The following is a 19,917-nucleotide window of genomic DNA, read 5'->3' on the forward strand; positions in this document are numbered from 1 at the left end:
AGACTGCGGGGCTCCCCACTCCACCCCACTTTAAAGCTATTGACGCCATAAATGATTATCAGGTGCAATCACGCTACATAAATTGTTTTTTTTTTATGCTGCTTTCCTTCTTCCTTTGGAATCATGAGCAGCTCCAATCTGGCCAGCAGCTATAATGTGGCTGGACAGGCAACACATCTGGTAGTTTTAAGAGTCAGTGTACACGATGGGGCACAAACTCGTGATCGCCCCTCTGCTGGGATGCGGTCTCTGAATGACATCACCTGAGGGGATGGACTGTCCTGCAGTGTGGACCCACTACTCAGAATCCAGGGTTTCCATCAGCCATACCTGGCATCACTACGGCAAAATATTAAATAAATTATCTGAGATTTCATTTAAAGGAATGAGAAGGAATTAGATGAGGAAAAGTACACGGAAATAAACACTTTAGAAGCAATAAAAATAAAAATGAAAACAATCTAGTACTTTTCAAGGTTTATAAAATACACCAAGGATGAATAGAATAATCAAAAATGAGTTTGAACATACCTGGCACTAAGTTCATCCTTTAAAACAAAACTGAACAACCCCCTTCAAGCCCCTTCCCAACCCCACTCTCAGCTGGTGAGAGAGAAAAGACTGGTTCCCACATGGGAACTCGGCTTCCGGCAGCACCTCTGCCCCAACACCCACAGGGGCCTTTTTCTCTCATCTGGGATCAAAGGTCACTTCCTAGAAGCTCTGCCCACCTCCTGGACCAGGCTCCCTAACTGCCTCCAGCCCCCACATCCAGTTTGTCTTCCAGGACTTCCTCCAAGCTGCTCACACAATTAGGTTCCCAAGGGCAGCAAGGGCTGAATCTCTGGATGTCTCCTGCTATAACAGGAGGAGACCCATGAGGGGAGGGCTTTGTGTCTGACTCACCCTGTACCTCAGGGCCTCAACTCTAATCCCTGTTTGTTAAGGGGGAGGAGTGAGAGAGGGAGATACCACCCACCACCACACACACCCCCAAACCACAAGCTAAAAACCCAAACAACCAGCAACACCTCCTCAGATGCTATACTCCAGATGGGCCTCTCTCCTGCTATAGTCCTTCCAGGAGTAGCCTGCCTTCACCTCAGCTTCCTCCATGCCTCTTCCATTTGCAGCCCTTTGCACTCTGGCCGCCTCCCATCTGAAACCTGCTCCTTGGGTCACCAGATGCCTCCTGATTCCAAATCAACTAACACATTTCCAAGGACTTACCATCTCCTCTGCACTGGACAGACCTGTCCTTCCTCAGTCCCCCAACCTATTTTCTCCTCTCTTCCTTGCTGTTCATTCTGTGTCTTCTCTGCTTCCCCTCTTTCTCTGATTTCTCTTTGAATATAAAGGCTTCCATAAGCTTCTGATCTTGGTCCCTAAAAATGCTTCCCTCTCTCTGGGCAATCTTATCCACCTTCATAGACTTAACTACTACCTGCTCAGTGAGGAATACACAGGCACCACACACATCCTAGGTCTCTCTCTCAAACACCAGACTCTTGCTTCCAATTACCTGCTGGACACCTCTCCCTGGAGGTCCCAAAATTTTAAGATAACTGAACTAAAAGTAGCAGAGCTGGGACTAGAAATCAGCTAGACCAAAATTTTCTCCCCTCACACTACTAAGAATGTTTTATACTGGAATCAGGTAGCATCTCTCCCTGTCTCTCTATATGTCATGCAAAAATATGTGATGGATTCTGATCCTGACGGTTAACTAACGATGTGCTAAGCACACAGTGAGCCAACCAGCATTGGAAACCCAACCTTGGCCTAGCTTGTAGTAGCAAAGAAACAGAACTTTTCACAAAGTCTTTTCAAAGTAATTAATAATCACTCTCAAAATGTGACACTGTTTTTAGGGAAAGATTGCTTCTGGGGATAAATAATGTAGCGAAACCCAGAAGGACACATTCATAAAATAAGTTTGTCAAAAAGAAAAAAAAAAAATCACACATGTTTGCAGTAAAAGTCCTCTGCCTCTGAGTCTCAGCTTACTTCTAATTGCCCATAGGCTTTGCTGTTTGCAGTTATTCATTACTGCATTTCTGTGTGCAGCTTTGAATAAATGCATTTCATTTCCCAAATAAACACTTGCAAATCACCAGAGGCTGAAACACTGAAAAGCAGACAGAATTAAGTAACAGAAAAAAACATCCTACATGAGCAACGATACTGAATGAGGAGATGAGAGCAGAGACAACCCAGCATCATTCTTTAGAACCTCAAGTTCACAGAAAAAACAAAGGCTGGATAGAGGTATTTCTGTAGATATTTCTGTCTTTTTTTATTAAAGACACCTTAAAACAGAGCAATCAATGCATGAAAAGAAAAACTGACTACAAAAACAAAAAAGACATTTTCTAAGATGACTTGATCCCATACTCTAACTGCTGACTTAAAGGCCTTGTATCAACAATAAGTACTTTTTACTGTCCTTGATCAAGTATTATTTTCACCTTATTATTACTAATTTTTCTTTGTAAGTAACAAACCTGGCCTTATCAAAAAAAAAAAAAAAAATGGTGCAGTAAATACAAGTCTTTTGTGGTAATATAACACATGATTTAGCTAATCTAAGCTACCTTTCCATGACAGGTGATTGTTTCTCTGCTATGAAATGTACTCACAGTAAAGGAAAACCACGCCAGATCCCTGGAAGGCAGAGGGAGAACCACTCACCAAGCATGTCGCTGCTTCGAACCAACCTTGACATGACTGTGTAGCTGCTCCTACACCAGGTATTACCCGTGTTAACTCAGCCTCCCAATCACAATCACACCTTTCTTCTACAAACATGGCCTTTTACTTAAAACATGACACATCACCAGGCTGAAAGGCCCACCTCAGCCCTTGTGAAAAGGCTCTTAAAAACAGGCATTTTGCTTTTCCTGTGAGAACTCTGACAGGACTGTTACGTTACCTGGATGAAATCTTGAAATGTCAGGGGCAGCAGGTCATCCATATGCCCAATGTCTTTGGAGAAACGATTTAAAATTCTTCCTGCAAGAACAGGATATGAGAAATCACTCATTTCCCCAGACAGGCCCTTTGAAAGAAATAATTCACGAACAAAACAATATTTTGAAAGTATATATATTTAATACATTACAGATTCACATCAAATAAGCTGATGTCAGTGGTAAAGAAAGAGAAAATAGGACGATGCCTAAAGAGAAACAAATATACCACCAAATGGCAGTGGGTGGGGAGTTGAAACTGAGCCCTGATTTAATTTTAAAAGAATGAGGGGAAAATCTTGTAGCAGTATGGGAAGGGTTGGTGGATTTGACAATGTTCCTTCCTTTTAGATCCATTGCATCTAAGACTTATTCCAAGTCTAAGTCAGTAAATAAACAGTTGCAAAATACTTAAGTTAATCCTAACTGTTACACTAATTTTGCTATAATTATCAAAATTAATTTTGCTAAGTGATATTTTTAAATAAACAATTTTAACCTCTGTAATTTTTCCCCTCAAGATAGTACAAAGCACCTCATATTTTGGGAAATTGTGGATTCCTGACATTTGCAGGTTGTGAGTTTGCTACTGGGGTAATAAGTCATTATTTTCAGAGGTACACCAGGTGTGACAAACACAAACCCATGCTTAAGCATCCAAGAAGACAAGGAAGATGTAGGCAGGAAAACAGAAATATTACTTAATGATTAAAAATCACTTATCATCATTGATTTTATTTCCCTTCTCAGAATCCACAAAAGTAATATATCCTAAAGACTGCAGGATTGGAAGATGAGAACTAATTTCTACCAAATATCTACTGTGAATTAAAAGTGTCACCTCCCCTATCAGTAAACAAAGGATGCTGCAGCCATCAGGCACTGCAGCCATCCCCGTGGCGGTGCACCCAGAGGAGACTCAGGATGAAAACACGCAGGATACTGGCCCCGGATAGCTGTGGTGCACATCAAAGGCATGATTTCAGTGAGCCCAGACTCTTGCAAGTTCCCATACATAGAAAAGCACTAAATTCCTTAATTTGAGATGTCCAGTTTTCTTTTTTTCCTTTTATTAACAGTAATCTTTTGATGTTCTGACTACGGGGTCTTTGTTGCAAAAACTCCTATGTATCCTGGCTCCCTCCCACCCCCTGCCTCTTCGTAGCAGTCTCTCAGAGTTATCTGAGATGCTTTCTCCTGGCTTAAGTCCTCAGTTTTGTCCACAGAATACAGCATATCTCTCAACTTATAGGCTGTACATTTTTTTTTTCAGTCAACACTAGTCTTATGATTAAATTTAAAGAAATGGAAGCTACACACACACACTCACACACACACAGACACACACACATACACACACACAGCCTATTTTGGCATAGCAACTCTTTAGAAATATGTTATCTAGGCCACTGAACTTCTTTCACAATTGAGCTTCAGGAAGCCAGCCTGTAGGTGAGATGTGGGACCTCTACTTGCTCTTCCTGACCTCTGTCAGAGGTGACTTCCTCCCGAGGCCCTTCACACCAAGACACAACTGGACCGAGAATGACCAGGGCCCTGGGGGCTGAGTTTCCGCCGCCGGGATGAGCTGGCTCTGCTGTCCTCCACAGGGTGCCTGGCGCACTGGAAGCACAGGATGTGCCCAAGCCAGGAGGTAGAGCACCTGGAGGCTTTTGCTCTTGGCCAGGCCAGGCCATTACAGGCTGGGCCTCAACCTTCCTGTCTCAGGCTTAGGAAATACAAACACCAGAATCTGTCCTTTACTGACACCTTTGGAGGCTCAGTGACAAATTTTCTGAGCCTCTAAGAATGCCTGTTTTAGAGGGTGATTCTCAGGATTAAATGGGCTCATGCAGGTGAAAGAACTCAGTCATGATGCCAGGTGAGTTAACAGGTGCTCAACCACCAAGGTGAGATGATGACTCTGACCCCCAGGTTCTGCAGCATCATGTCACCTGGGAAAGTCTACCAGGCACTGCAGGAGGGTCCACTTATCAAAATGCTCATTCTCGTTCAGTAGTGTTAGGGGGAGCTAGAGAGTCTGCATTTCTTCCAAGCTGCCAGGTGATGTCCTTTCTGCTATTTCCCAGATCACATTTTGAGGGGCAATAGAATGGGTTATTATTTAATCAGTTCTGCTTTAGGAACATTAAAATCAAATGGACAATATTTCCACATATTCTTATGGATTCTGTGGTCCCTCTAGTTGTTTTTAACTTCTCAAAGTAGCAACATCAAAATAATGAAAATATATGTCAAAAAATGTTAAAGGCATAGTTTAAATACTGGTGATTTATGTGATGGAAAAATGCAACTTTTTAACATAGACAGGCTTCAGAAACACTGCAAGTACGATTTGTCTTAGAAAGTGTTGAAAGCAATACTGGAATTTTTTCAAGATGAAAAGGCTACTCAGAGATGAACAGTAGGAGAAAATCACCCCTTTACCTTTCAGCAGATGTGGGAAGCACAGGGTCTGAGAGACCCAGGGTTGACATAATGTAAGATACAAGGAAAATAAAAACAATGAGAAAAACCATCTCCCCACAGAGCGACTACAAAAACTGAACTGAATGTCAAAGAACGTCAAAAAATTAAACTGTTACTCACCCATGAGCTGAGTAGAAAATATGAGATCAGAAAGTTCAATAGTTACTTAATTGCACTAAGAAACATTAGGAGAGCAAATGGAACTTCCCGAATATTTCATCAGGCTTTGGCATAGACTATTGTAACCAGATACATTATTTCAAGTTCATGGCCTCGTAGTTAATATTAAAGTTTTCTCAAAAGTCTCCAAATGAAATCCTGATGATGAATTCCCTTCACACACATGCCATGAAAGGATGTGTGTGAAGGAAGGCTACGCGGAAAGTGTATAGGAGAAAAAAAAACAATGAAGAACAGAAGATGGAGATGGAGACCACCTGGATGGTCTTCACCCAAATGACCCAGGGCCCCTGCTGGAGTATCTCCAGGGAGGCAGAGGGAAGGGGGACTCACGTGAACAGGGGGAACCCAATCCAGGTTCAGACTGTTCTGTGAGGCAGGGCTTCCTCACAGGAAACCGCATCTTCCCTTCCTAGAACATCCAAGCTCTGCTGCTTATTCTGTCCTGATAACCACACAGAGTGAATCTGATTTCTCTTGATATGACAGCCTTTCAAATACTTGAATGAAATAAACCATATTCTTTCCAGCAACTACTCCTTGGTGCCTCAATGATCCCTCATAAGGCTCAGTGTCCTATCTTGGCCGCTGCCTCTTGTCCAGACTCAGAGGGCCAGTCTCAGTTAATGCCTTGTGCCCAGGATTAAAACCAATATCCCAGGTATTTCTTTATAACCTTGGAATAAAATGGTATCACCAATTCTCCATCCTGCACAGAATATAGTCAATCATAAAGCCAACAATTATGGTAAATTCTGAAGGCCAGATCCCATTTTGGGCACATGTAGAATGAAAATCCACATCACTCCCACCTGTACTGCACAGGTAGGTTTTTAGAAACAACTGAGAAATATGTATGAACAACTCTAAGAGCACATCCCTTCTGACCTAGAAATTCCCTTTCTAGGAGTGTATCCCCAGGACCCAATAAGTGCATCAAATATGGTTGAATATGGCATATTTGTCAAGTCAGAAGTAGAAAACAACCCGAACAAGTCTGATACAAGTCTATAATGTATTACATACCATTTTAATTTTTCCTGTATGTGCTTATTTTTGTACAGTAACTGTGTATTACTTATGTAAAAAGGTAAAGTAGGGAGGGGAGAGCAAGAGAAAGTGTGGGGGAAAAGGGGGAGGAGGAAGAAAGGGTTGAAAGGGATGAGGGAAGGGGAGAAAAGGAAGGGAGGGAGAGAGAAGGGGGAGAGCAGGAAGAGGAGGAGGGAGGTACCCCTCTTGAAGTCCATGGTATCAGAGAACCAATTAGAGTCTTCCAAACTGCTCTGGTTCACAATTTTCTATCTTTTCCACAACATAGAACATCATGAAAGATGTCACTGAACTTCTCCTCAAAGTACAAATTTATTAAGTGACCATATTTTAAGAAATGAGTCTACAATTTAAGCTGGAGTAAGTCACCTCTAGAATTCTGACAACTGACTCATACCCAGGACTTCTCAGCTTACTTACAACCAAACTATAATTTAAAACTTGGAAGTTCCCATGCCTGGTCTGGGCCTTATTATTTTTTTTAAATAACAACCAAGAAAGAGATATATTTACATATCATAAAATATCAAACCATATTTTCACTAAGGTATATTTTACATCTCATAAAATTTGCCGATTTCAGATGTACAATGAATTTTAGTAACTTTACTGAATGATGCAACCATCACCAAAAATCAGTTTTAAGACATTTTTATGCCCCCAATAAGATCCCTTGTACCATTTACAGTGACTCCCTATTCCCACTGCCAGCCTCAGGCAACCACTAACCCACTTTCTCTATAAATTTGCCTTTTCAGGACATAATATACAAATGGAATCATAAAGTATGTGGTCTCTGTGTCTGGCTTTTTGCACTCTGTAACGTTTCTGAGGTTCACCAATGATGTAGCATGTCTCTTTTTGAGCCCCATTCTTTATCACAGGCAAATGGAGGGGTGGGGAGGACAATAAAAGATCCACTGTCCTGGTGAGAAGTGAAATCAGATTCAAGCAGCCTACTGAAAAAAACAGCAGAGTCCCTCCAAAGAGGCACAGAAAATATACCTGTATCTGCCAGGTACTGTGCAAGGTGATGGAGCAAAATTGGCCCAATGCAGAAGGTGTTCAGTGGAGCCTGGAGATGGTCACCAGGCTGAAAAGGATTCCTGTGTGCATAAGGGAGCCACTAAGGGAGGTGGGCCAGCCTGGACTTCCTGCATCATTCTACACAAACTAATTCAGCTTGGACGAGCCCGAGAACAGGAGAGGGAGCTGTAGAAGTCTGGTTGCTCCACAGTTTCCTCTCTGCTGTTAAAACAGGTCATCAATATGGTGGCTGCTCAAGGAATGTCATGAAACAGCAAAAGCAGCAGCAATTAGGAAACCATCAGTGGAAAAACCACCAAGTTCTGGTCCTCCTCTGGCCCTTGGCAGCAAGAAGCCTTTAGGCAACTCACCCAACTTCCACTGGGAGGCAATCCCTTATCTGTAAAAGGGAGATGATAACATGAACAGGATTAAAAAGATCAGGCTTATGCAGGGACCTTCTAGAGTATGAAGTAGCACACATGTGCAAGATGTTATTCATATTATCCTTAAGAGATTTTAGAGCTTTAAAGGACATGAAAAGTCACCAGGGCTAGTGATTTCCAAACGTTGTCCCGTGAAGCATCAGATTTGACAGAAATGCCTCAAAGAATGAGGGAGAAGAGGAAGTGAAGGCCAAGTTCACCCAGCTCCAGACATCCCATCCATCTTCCTTACTGCCCACCTCCTTCTAAACAGGGCCCTTTACATCTATTTGGACATTCACATAGAGATGGCATTTCAAGAAAGGGTTCTGTAGCAAACAGAAATGTTCAAGTCCCTATACAGGTCAAGTTTCTGGTGATGGAGGAGACAAGGTCCCACCTCGCTCAGGATGATGCAATACTGTTACATCATGGGGTGGGTGCTGCTGCCAAGCCATCCTGGGGTTTCCACCCAGCAGAGAGAGGAGGCACAGAAACCCCACTTTTCAGGGCAACTTCCTGCAATGTCCTTTGCTGCCCTTTATTTTTTTCTAAGGATAATGCCATTGACCATTTTTGCTTTTTCTGGTTCTCTCTAAACTTCAGTCACTTTCATTACAATGATTTCCTGTTTGCTTATACATCCCAAATTGTATCTCCACTCCTGACCTCTTCCTTGGACACTTGGCTGTCCTACAGAATATCTTAAGCTCAGCACATCTGAACTGAACATAATCCTTTAAAGTGGACCCACAACTACACACATCCAGCTTCTCAAACTCTGTCTTAGACCTCTGCCCAAGCACCCAGCATGAAAATTTTTCATTCACTTTTGACTTCTCTTGATCTCACGGAATTTCCAACAGGTCTTAACTTGTCATTTAAAATAATCTCATTTGCATCCTCCTTTCTTTATCAAATCACAGATATCACGTTTTTAGGAATAATGAGGAGAGAAGGGACAGAAGAGAGGTACCTAACTTCCTTCCCTTCCATCACTCCTGATCACATACCCTTATTCTAATGGGGGTACCTCCTCTCTCTTCTACCCATCAAGAAGTTCCTCAATTCCCCGTCCCATCTGTCCAGATCTCAGCCTTAGCCCTTTCTCCTCCATGACACCCTTGCTGACAAATGTAGCTCCCACGAATCTGCCACTCACTTGAACTCCTTTATCTTTATTGGACAGGCTTGGAATAACTGTGCTGCCCTCTCAGGGACCCTCCACAGGCCTGGCCACAGCTAACTGACCCAAAGTTCCCAGGGGAAGCTAACCCATTGACTAGCCACCAAGTCATTCAAATCTCCCCTCCTAAGATCTACGAGGCCAGGAGAGAAGCAGGAAAGTGGAGCAGACTCTCCACATCCAGCAAAGATGAGAGGTGAAGGGGCTTGGGAACATGCACGAGCCTTGTGACAACGGCCCCAGCTCCCATGAGGACCCCAGTTCCCAGCTCCAGTTCCAGGAAAGTCAGCATCACTCCAGCTCCACGAGATGCCCATTTACTTTTAATCAAGCCCTCCTCCTCTGAACTAGGGTAGATTCTGCCCCTAGAAACCCACAAGCCTGACCAAAACAATCACCGCAGGTGATTGCTAAAATTAGTTGGGGAAATAAGAGATTTTGTAAAGTTAAAATTTCAAATTACTAAGTACCTTTTAAATAACATTATTTTAATCATTTTGGAAGAAACTTTTTCATGTGGACAAGAAACTTTGGTATTTTTTAATTTTCCATTTTGGTTTATTACAGAATATTGAATATCGTTCTGTATGCTATACAATGGGATCATCTTAAACAAAAGATACACAGTATAAACACACCTTTTCTTGACCACACAGATCTAATACCTTGAGCATCAATGGTTTGACTGTTTTGAAACATGGCAATGTCCTCTGGGTTACTTTTGGTTACTTAAAATGCACTCCAACCCCCACCCAGCTACCATCTTTTAAAAATATTTGTATAATACTGTGCTTTCAGCTGATACACAATGCTGTCGCCCCACACCTGTCTCCAACCTACATTTTTATTTTTAGAGCTGAGGACTGAGGAGACTCTGCAACCAAGTAGGGCCTAAAAGAAGACTCCACACACTCTCAGCAAAGACAAACAATTCTCATGTTTAAAGGCATAGGTTTTCTGACACTTTGTTTGATGAGGGACTATTTCAGCGAGCTTCCAGATTCCACCTGGGGTCTGGGTCTATTCTCAGAACACATTATAGTATAATATATTTAGTGGTTTAACTACTTTTCATGTGTATTAGTCTTGAGTTCACATCTAGATGATATATCCTTTGTAAACATGGACCACATGTCACAGACAATGTATAACAAAAAGCAAAGTGCCAGGTGTTGGTGCTCAGATGGGATTTACTAATAAACCCAGTGGCTTTCCAACTTTTTTTCTTTAAGATGGGAAACCTTCTTTGCAGAAGGACTCTTACAGAAAAACACACAACAAATTTAAAAAATGAATAATGTAAAAGCTGCTCTTACTCAACAGAGAATGTAAGACCGGGAAGCCACTCAGTGACCATCTCACTACATGTCAATCAGGGGACACAGTTGGAAAGATTAGTTCTGCTCACTACAGAGTCCACCAATGCCCTAGTCATCTTCAACTTGTAAACATGTGGGTGAAACTACTAGTTTGTGGAAGGTTCCTGTGGATCTGAGTGAAGTTAGATCAGAAATAGCCCAGCACTCACAAGAACAGTGCTTCCCCAACTTTAATCTGTACAGGAATCTCCAGGGATCTGGTTAAAATGTATATTCTCAAGAGCTCTGGGTTGGGTCTGAGATTCTGGAATCCTAACAACTCCTGAGTGATGCTGATGCTGCTGTTCCCAGGACCACACTTTGAGCAACTGAACATTTCTGATGAGGCTCCTCTGTCACCCATACTGGCCTCTGAGAGCTAAAGGATCCCTGCCTCGATTTACCTCTGCATTGGTTTCAAAAGCACCTAGTATTTGACCGGGATGTTTTGGAGCTGTGCTTTAAAAGATGCAGTGGTCAATTCGCCTGAACAGGCTCTGACTTGACTACAGGAATGTGCCTGCACAGACGAGACCTGGAGGTTCTGAAAGTGACTTTTGCTTCATTAACATGCCAAGATCTCTGCTCAAGGGAGGATCTGTACTCTACTAGGCACAATTCCTGCCAGATGCAAAGGAGCATGGAGGCTGCACATGCCCCAGCTCTCCCGGCTGTTCTGAGAAATCTCTGCCCCTTTTCTCGAGCCCTGGAGACATGCCTGCATCCTACTCCTTGAAGTTCTTTTACTCCCTGTGCTCAGGGAGAAGGTGTTTTTAGAGCAGGCGCTCTCCCTTCTTTATTGCTTAATCAATGAGTAAAGTTTCTGCTCTGCTACACAGAATCCAGTTCCATAAGGGGCATTTTCAACTCCAGGCAAAGGCCTCACTGAGGGGTCACCAACCCAGTGGGGAGCAGTAACACCTTCTATCTCAAGAGCATTTAAGTTAACCTTGTCTCTTCTACATGTATGATTCCTGCCCTTTTAAATGTCATTCTTTGCTTCCAGGAGCTAACAACCACTTGTCTCTTTTTTATTCACACAAATTAACTTAGAATATAGACGTTATTAGGGCAGGGATTTTGTTTCATTCACTGCTGTTACCCCAGGGCCTGCACCAATGCCTCACATATAGAAGCATATTCTGAATGAATCACTCCAACAAGCCCTTCTATGAATAAATGGTTTGTTTCCAAATTTCAGTCTCTATTGATACTTTAAGCAATCTTTTTTTGTTAGCTGTTGTTTTCCAAACTGGGGACATTCATGTTTCAACATGAAGTGTCTGGTTTGTCATAATGTCATTGGCAAACTCCATTAACAATACCTGGGAAATAAAAACAGAAGCTGGGTGATAAAATAAAGCTAACCTTTATTTTTGCCTTTGTATCAACACTTAATCTTGTTTCACTTGCTCACAGGGCACCATGTGCAGAGGCCTCACACCCTGCCCTTCAGACCAGAGTCCCTAGTGTGAAGTGGCTTCAATTCAAGATGGTGGCAGGGGCCGTGTGTGCTGACAAGAACCCTACAAGGCCGCCCTGCCCAGGCCTTTAAGTGAGAGCTTGTGCTCCAGAGCAAGAGCTTGCACCTCTCCATTCTTTGATCAAAGAATAAAGCTTTTCTTTGCTTCTGTCTGAAGCTCGTTTCTTTTCCTCAGCCTTGTTCTACTGGCACGAGCAACACCTGGGAAGAAGGACCCTTGTTGGGGACTGACTCACCCAGTGTTACAGAGACTCAGAAAATTCATGTCAACACATCTATGACATGGAGCTATTTTACTAGACACATTGGAAAGCTCTACTAAATATTTACTAATAAAGATGAGCCAATGACATCATAGGCAGGGCTGGTGTTAAGCTGGTATGAAGGGTGATGGCCAAACTGGCCGCTGACAGCCTGGCTCTTCTGATTGGCTAATCCCTGCTCCACTGGATGCTGAACACTTTGACCATCACTCCCAGTTAGAAGAGTTCCAGGAATCCTCTCTTGGCTAACCGTAATTAAGGTGAAACATTTAAAATAACTCCACCTCAAAATTAAATTATGTAAGTTACTGAAGGTTGAATGAATAAAATAAAACGTGAACAAATGACTGAAAGAATGAATGAAGACACATGGTCAAATAAAAGCAAAATTGATTAGGAAAGTTCAAGGGCTTGAGAACCCCCTCATCCTGGGCCTTACCCTGTCCTGTGACCCAGGGCAAGTCATATCCCCTATTGCCAAGTATGGTAGGAGACTGACCTTGAAGGGGTGGGTACACCTCACTAATTGCCCCAGGAACCCAGACTACTGCAGCCATCATAAATGCTTTGCTACAGTTAAGAGATCGATATTCTAAAATTCCTAAGCACTGAAAAAAAACCTTGGGAAGCTAGACCATGCTTGTTACCCCTGGGTCTCATGCACATGTCACACAGGCTGTCACACAGAAGTCTGGCTCACGGCTCACATACAGTCAGGAATGGACAGACCAGTGGTCAGCAACAGGCAGAAAAATCTCTAAGACGGTGGCTCTGAACCACTGCGGGTCTGATGAAAGCTGTGGAGCGAGTGCACTGGAATCATTGAGTTTCAGAGCTGCAGGCCACTCAGACATGACTGAGGCTGAATGCCAAGACTCAGGACAGGTAGGTGCTCCCTGCCCACATAACTAAGCTTCCTGGCAGGCAGGTGTTCATGGAGGAAGTGCTCTCTGTCTTCACTCAGGTCTCTCCACCCAAAACTATGCATTTCTTCATCTACCTCAAGGCCATTATACCCAGCCAGTAAGTTAGGGCACTTAAATGGTTAGTTTATTAATGCTAACTGGGCAATATTTGTAGGAGAGTTGTATTTCTTCTGCTGCATTTGTTGTGCCTTTAATAGCTTTAAAAAAATAATTCACAGTTTATAAGAACTAACCAGGACTCTCATTTTCATCCCAGGGTGCCTTTTTTTTTTTTTTTGACGTACAATAAACTGCATATATTTAAAGTGCACAATTTGATATTTTTTCCTTATTAGTAATGTATATATGGCAATCCCAATCACCCAATACATCCCACCCCAACCCCTCCCCTGCTTCCCCCCTTGCTATCCATATGCTTATTCTCTACATCTGTGTCTCTATTTCTGCCTTGCAATCCAGTTGATCTGTACCATTTTTTCTATATTCTGCATATATGCGTTAATATACGATATTTGTTTTTCTCTTTCTGACTCACTTCACTCTGTATGACAGTCTCTAGGTCCATCCATGTCTCTAAAAATGTCCCAATTTCATTCTTTTATGGCTGAGTAATATTCCATTGTATGTATGTACCGTATCTTCTTTATCCATTCATCTGTTGATGGACATTTAGGTTGCTTCCATGACCTGGCTACTGTAAATAGCGTTGTGATGAACACTGGAGTGCATGTGTCTTTCTGAATTATGCTTTTCTCTGGGTATATGCCCAGCAGTGGGATTGCTGGGTCATATCGTAATTCTATTTTTAGTTTTTCAATAAACCTGCATACTGTTCTCCATAGTGGCTGTATCAATTTACATTCCCACCAGTAGTGCAAGAAAGTTCTCTTTTCTCCAACCCTTTCCAGTATTTATTGTTTGTAGATTTTCTGATGATGCCCATTCTAACCGGTGTGAGGCAATACCTCATTGTAGTTTTGATTTGCTTTTCTCTAATAATTAGTGATACTGAGCAGATTTTCATGTGTCTTTTGGCCATCTGTATGTCTTCTTTGGAGAAATGCCTATTTAGGTCTTCTGCCCATTTTTTGATTGGGTTGTTTGTTTTTTTGATATTGAGCTGGATGAACTGTTTATATATTTTGGAGATTAATCCTTTGTCTGTTGATTTGTTTGCAAACATTTTCTCCCATTCTGAAGGTTGTCTTTTCGTCTTGTTTATAGTTTCCCTTGCTGTGTAAAAGCTTTTAACTTTCATTAGGTTCCACTTATTTATTTTTGTTTTTATTTCTATTACTCTAGGAGGTGGGTCAAGAAAGATCTTGCTGTGATTTATGCCAAAGAGTGTTCTTCTTATGTTTTCCTCTAGGAGTTTTATAGTGCTTGGCCTTACATTTAGGTCTTTAATTCATTTTGAGTTTATTTTTTGTATATGGTATTAGGAAATGTTCTAATTTCATTCTTTTACCTGTAGCTGTCCAGTTTTCCCAGCACCACCTTTGTCATAGATTAGTTGACCATAGTTTATCTCTGGGCTTTCTATCCTGTTCCATTGATCTATATTTCTGTTTTTGTGCCAGTGCCATATTGTCTTGATTACTGTAGCTTTGTAGTATAGTCTGAAGTCAGGGTGTCTGATTCCTCCAGGTCTGTTTTTTTTTCCCTCGAGATTGCTTTGGCTATTTGGGGTCTTTTGTGTCTCCATACAAATTTTAGGATTGTTTTGTTCTAGTTCTGTAAAAAGTGCCATTGGTAATTTGATAGGGATTGCACTGAATCATCCCAGGCTGCTTTAACCATGTTTTGCACAAGAGGAAGTGTTGAAGTATCAGAATGTCCATGTGATAGAAATGTCGAAGACTGCCTAGAATTAACTGGAGTGAACAAACCACAAATGTCTCTTAAAACTCCCATGAATAAAATCTGAAGTCTTGACAATCTCAAACTGTCTTTGGTCAATGTTAACTTTCACTTGTGAAATTTGTTATTTTCATGATTTTTGAAAAAGATGAATACATAGAAGTTCTACATTTTGACCAATTACAGCATTTGCTACAAGATAATATTTCCTGCTACTCCTAAAAAGTACATTCACTTCCCCGAATAATTCCAATGTTGCATTTAAATAGAATTTTTAAATAAAATTTCCAACTGTCTTTCCTTAATTATATAATAGACTTCTGTAATAAATTTTAGCCATATGGTTTTCAAACAAAAAGTAAACAAGATGATTGGTATTTATATGCAAATTTGAGCTTTCACTGTGAAACGAAATTAAAATGAACAAAGGAATAAACCTAAGTCCCATTACAAACAGAAACAAAACAAGCAAACAAAAAAACATGCTGTTGATTTTGTTCTGTGGCTTCTTAGTCTCAGTCATTTATCTGTATCTCTTCGCATCTGGGATCCTTCCCTACCATTTTACCAAAATTAATGTATTCATTTGGATTTTGTAGGAAAAAAGTAAAAAACAAATAAATAAATCCCCCAAATTTCATCATGTCACCTAGTTAAGATATCAATTAATGTCAGCTATGTGCTAGGCATTGTTTTAAATGTTTTACATATATTAATTCTCACAGAAAAATGTTGAGATTATCATTATACAATCATCCTTATTGTACAGAGTTTAAGCAGATAGAGGTTAAATAACTCAACAAAATCTGTTTGTCAGTGACTGGGCTGGGATTCATATTCAGATGAACTGATTCCAAAGTCTTTTCTCTTTACCACAGGACACATGGATCCCAAATCACATAGTAGCTCAAAACCACTTTTCGAAAATACAAGAAAACCTTTCAATTTAGTCTGAATAAAGTCAACTTTATTTGTTGGTTAATTTTCTAACTTTAAATTTCACACCTCTTTAGTAGAATCAAATAATATGAATCTTATTCTGATGTGACAATCTAACTCACAAAAGAAGTGTCACTCACAAACATACACACACACACACACAAACACACACCCCACATCAATGCTGCTTAAGATAACTGTGCTTGACTGTGCCAATGAAGTGACTGGCACACCTCTTCCAAAGCTATGTTCCATCATCACTGGGACATCACAACATCTCCACCTACATCCCAACTCCCTGCCCATTAACAGATTTAAAACATCCATGAATGACAAAATTCTCTCCTATCTACATCAAATAAAAAATGGATGGAAGAATTAAAGAGAGAGAAAAAAATGAGCTATGTTTTAAAAAATGCTCAATGTTTATCCAAAATGTATAAGGTACTCATTGTGTTACCTAAAATTTCAAATTTTAATTTCATGTAGAAAACTTAGCAACTTGGATACAACAAAAATCAAGAGAAGACATACTGAAGGCCAGGTAAATTAAGCATGAAACTCCTATCGTGTCTCCTTTGCGCAAGGATATGTGAGTGTTTAGAAAATCTGACACCAAGGGGATTTAAAGCTTCTTCACTCAAGTTTTAGAATTCCTTAATGTATGACTAAAATCTATGCACCTGGTCTAAAGACTTAATCTGTTAATAAACAGAAGCTCATCTGATTGTAGGATAAACCACTGACTGTCTGGATTACACAGGTGCTGCCTTTTATTACCCTGGCTATTGTATCATAAAGATTTATTTAATCTTCAATCAATACAATAGCCAGGACATGGAAGAAACCTAAATGTCCATCAATAGTGGAATGGATAAAGAAGATGTGGTACATATACACAATGGCATATTACTCAGCCATAAAAAAGAATGAAATAATGTCATTTGCAGCAACATGGATGGACCTAGAGATTGTCAGACTGAGTGAAGTAAGTAAGAGAAAGATAAATATGATATTGCTTATATGTGGAATCAAAAAAAAGGGTACTAATGAACTTATCTACAAAACAGAAATAGAGTTACAGATGTAGAAGACAAAGTTACGGTTACCATAGGATAAGAGGGGGAGGGATAAACTTGGAGACTGTGTTTGACATATAACACTCTTATATATAGAATAGATAAATAATGAGGACCAACTGTAAAGCACAGGGAACTCTACTCAATACATTGTAATGGACTATGTGGGAAAAGAATTTAAAAAAGAGTGGATATATTGATAACTGATTGGCTTTGATGTACACCTGAAACTAACACAATATTGTAAATCAACTATACTCCAATAAAAATTAACAAAAATCAATATATACATAAATAAAGGAGATCAGAGTTTTAAAAAAATCTTGAATCAAGCAAGAATAATTTTCTAGTAACACTGATCACTCATCATCTTGAAATAGGTGTTTATTTTCCTTCCATTTACAGGGCTATGTCAAGACTCACAATTAAAAGTTGGCACCAATCAGAAATACTTTTGTCTACAGTACTGCCCATTACTGGAACTCATTAAGCCATACTTTACTCCGTTTTCCTTTTTATGCTAAGTAAAAGGAAGGCTGTAGAGAAGATTTATATTAACATGAGACATAATTTTAGAATGTTAAATCATTTTATTCTCCAAAAAAGAAGAATAAATTTATAGTTCTCCCAAAGAAAATAAATTTATGAGCCCAGGCCAGTCTGACACCAACAGGAGAAAAAAGAAAAAAAATTCTAAAAAAAAATGAGTAGGGCTTCCCTGGTGGCACAGTGGTTAAGAATCCACCTGCCAACACAGGAGACACGGGTTCGAGCCCTGGTCCGGGAAGATTCCACATACCGTGGAGCAACTAAGCCTGTGCGCCACAACTACTAAGCCCACACACCGCAACAACTGAAGCACACGTGCCTAGACCCTGTGCCCCACAACAGGAGAAGCCACCGCAATAAGAAGCCCACACACTGCAATGAAGAGTAGCCTCCCACTCTCTGCAACTACAGAAAGCCCGTGAACAGCAACGAGGACTCAGTGCAGCCAATAAATAAAAAAAAAATTTTTTAAATAAAAATAATGAGTATATATACAAGAAAGCAACTGTTTCCTTCTTAATCTATGTCTAAGTATTTAAAGGTAATGAAAAAAATCAATCTATGATTCTGAGTACATCTCAAAGCACTGCTGCTGATTTAGACATATATGGAATTGTTTATATGAGAAAATATATTTAAGGACAAGTCCACATACACTGCAGCATCTGTTCAGATATCTTAGTGTAGAACAGCAAAAAGTGGGTGCATTGTTTTTCATACCACACCCTCAAAAATCTGTACTTTTTGATTATATGCCTCAAACAGAGTGAAGGATATAATCAGAACTGAACCAAAAGAACACTTCTAGAAACGTTTACTTAAAGTTCAGAAAGAAGTTCAGAGTTTATTGACTTAAATATTCCCAAATCAGGAACTTAGGCTGAAAAATCAACCAGGGCAGATACTCTGGTTTCCACTGATGTGTTAACAGCATGCTGCTCTGTAGCACTGCTTTCTCCCAACAGCAGACACGGAGGCAGGATTTCCCATCATGAGGAACATGACTGTATCTGGAATAATGTCTGGATAAAGATTCGTAAACACAGAGCAAGTCTAAAATAGACTTCCCAGGTGTTCAACAGGTTGAAACATTTCCCCACGGGATAAAATCTATTAAAATGCAAAAGAGAAATGACAGGAAAATATTCCCAGAACTGAGAACTTGATTTTATGAAAGCTTTCCATTTAAGCATAGCATTTTAATAAACTTCCACTCAAAGTATACTTTGAAGCTTGCCATCTTTTTCCACATATTAAAGAGTTCCTCCCTAAATGAGAGGGAAATTTCTAACTGATTAATCCTGGTTTTCAAGAATGAAAAGAACACTCAACAGATCATAGCTGATTTCTTGATAACATTACTTACGGAGAGAATATCATTGCTCAAAACATTTGTAACACGCCTCTAAAAAGCCCCAAAACAAGTGTGTGTTGATATTTGTAAAGGGCAACACTGGGAGTGCTGACTTCCCTCTTCTTTCTCTAACACACTTTTGGAGATAAGCTCTAGCATCCAGACAGTCCCTGATGGATCAAGAGAGCATTTCAGTATCATCTGGAGTCTGGTTAGAAATCGGGCTGAGTTTGCTGTAAGCTTAGAGATGATCATCTTAAATAAAGAATCACTGCCTTTATTTCCTAAATTCCTCTCACTCCCATTGGTGTGATTTCATTTTGCAAACAATTCATCTTAACATTCCAGGAAAACAGTTTTTGGAAATTTTCTGAAATCAAGGGCAATCCTTACATAATTGATGATAAAACAGAAATACACCATAGGGTTATGCTTGTGAGTGTGTGCGTTGTGTGCATACGTGAATCGAGATCTCCGATCTACAGCTGTATTAAATTCTGAATTTGTATTTTTTTCTATGTAGAATCATCGAATACTGACACAAGATTTTTTTAAATTAATTAATTAATTAATTAATTTATTTATTTATTGGCTGCATTGAGTCTTTGTTGCTGCGTGGGCTTTCTCTAGCTGCGGCGAGTGGGGGCTACTCTTTGTTGTGGTGTGTGGGCTTCTCATTGTGGTGCCTTCTCTTGTAAAGCACGGGCTCTAGGCACGCAGGCTTCAGTAGCTGTGGCTCATGGGCTCTAGAACACAGCCTCAGTAGCTGTGGTGCACGGG

General features: G+C 40.5%; 1 protein-coding gene across 1 annotated transcript in view; it reads right to left on the bottom strand.

Moving 5' to 3' along the window:
* The window catches only part of LOC130835549 (ATP-binding cassette sub-family C member 4-like), a 194,155-nt gene that overhangs the window by 98,178 nt on the left and 76,060 nt on the right, over window positions 1-19,917 (bottom strand). The window contains exon 20 of the mRNA XM_057707187.1: window positions 2,933-3,012. Coding sequence (XP_057563170.1) covers window positions 2,933-3,012 — 80 coding nt within the window. The remainder of the gene's footprint in view (window positions 1-2,932; window positions 3,013-19,917) is intronic.

The sequence above is a fragment of the Hippopotamus amphibius genome, chromosome 14 (genome assembly GCF_030028045.1).
Source record: "Hippopotamus amphibius kiboko isolate mHipAmp2 chromosome 14, mHipAmp2.hap2, whole genome shotgun sequence".
In the NCBI taxonomy this organism is placed as follows: domain Eukaryota; kingdom Metazoa; phylum Chordata; class Mammalia; order Artiodactyla; family Hippopotamidae; genus Hippopotamus; species Hippopotamus amphibius.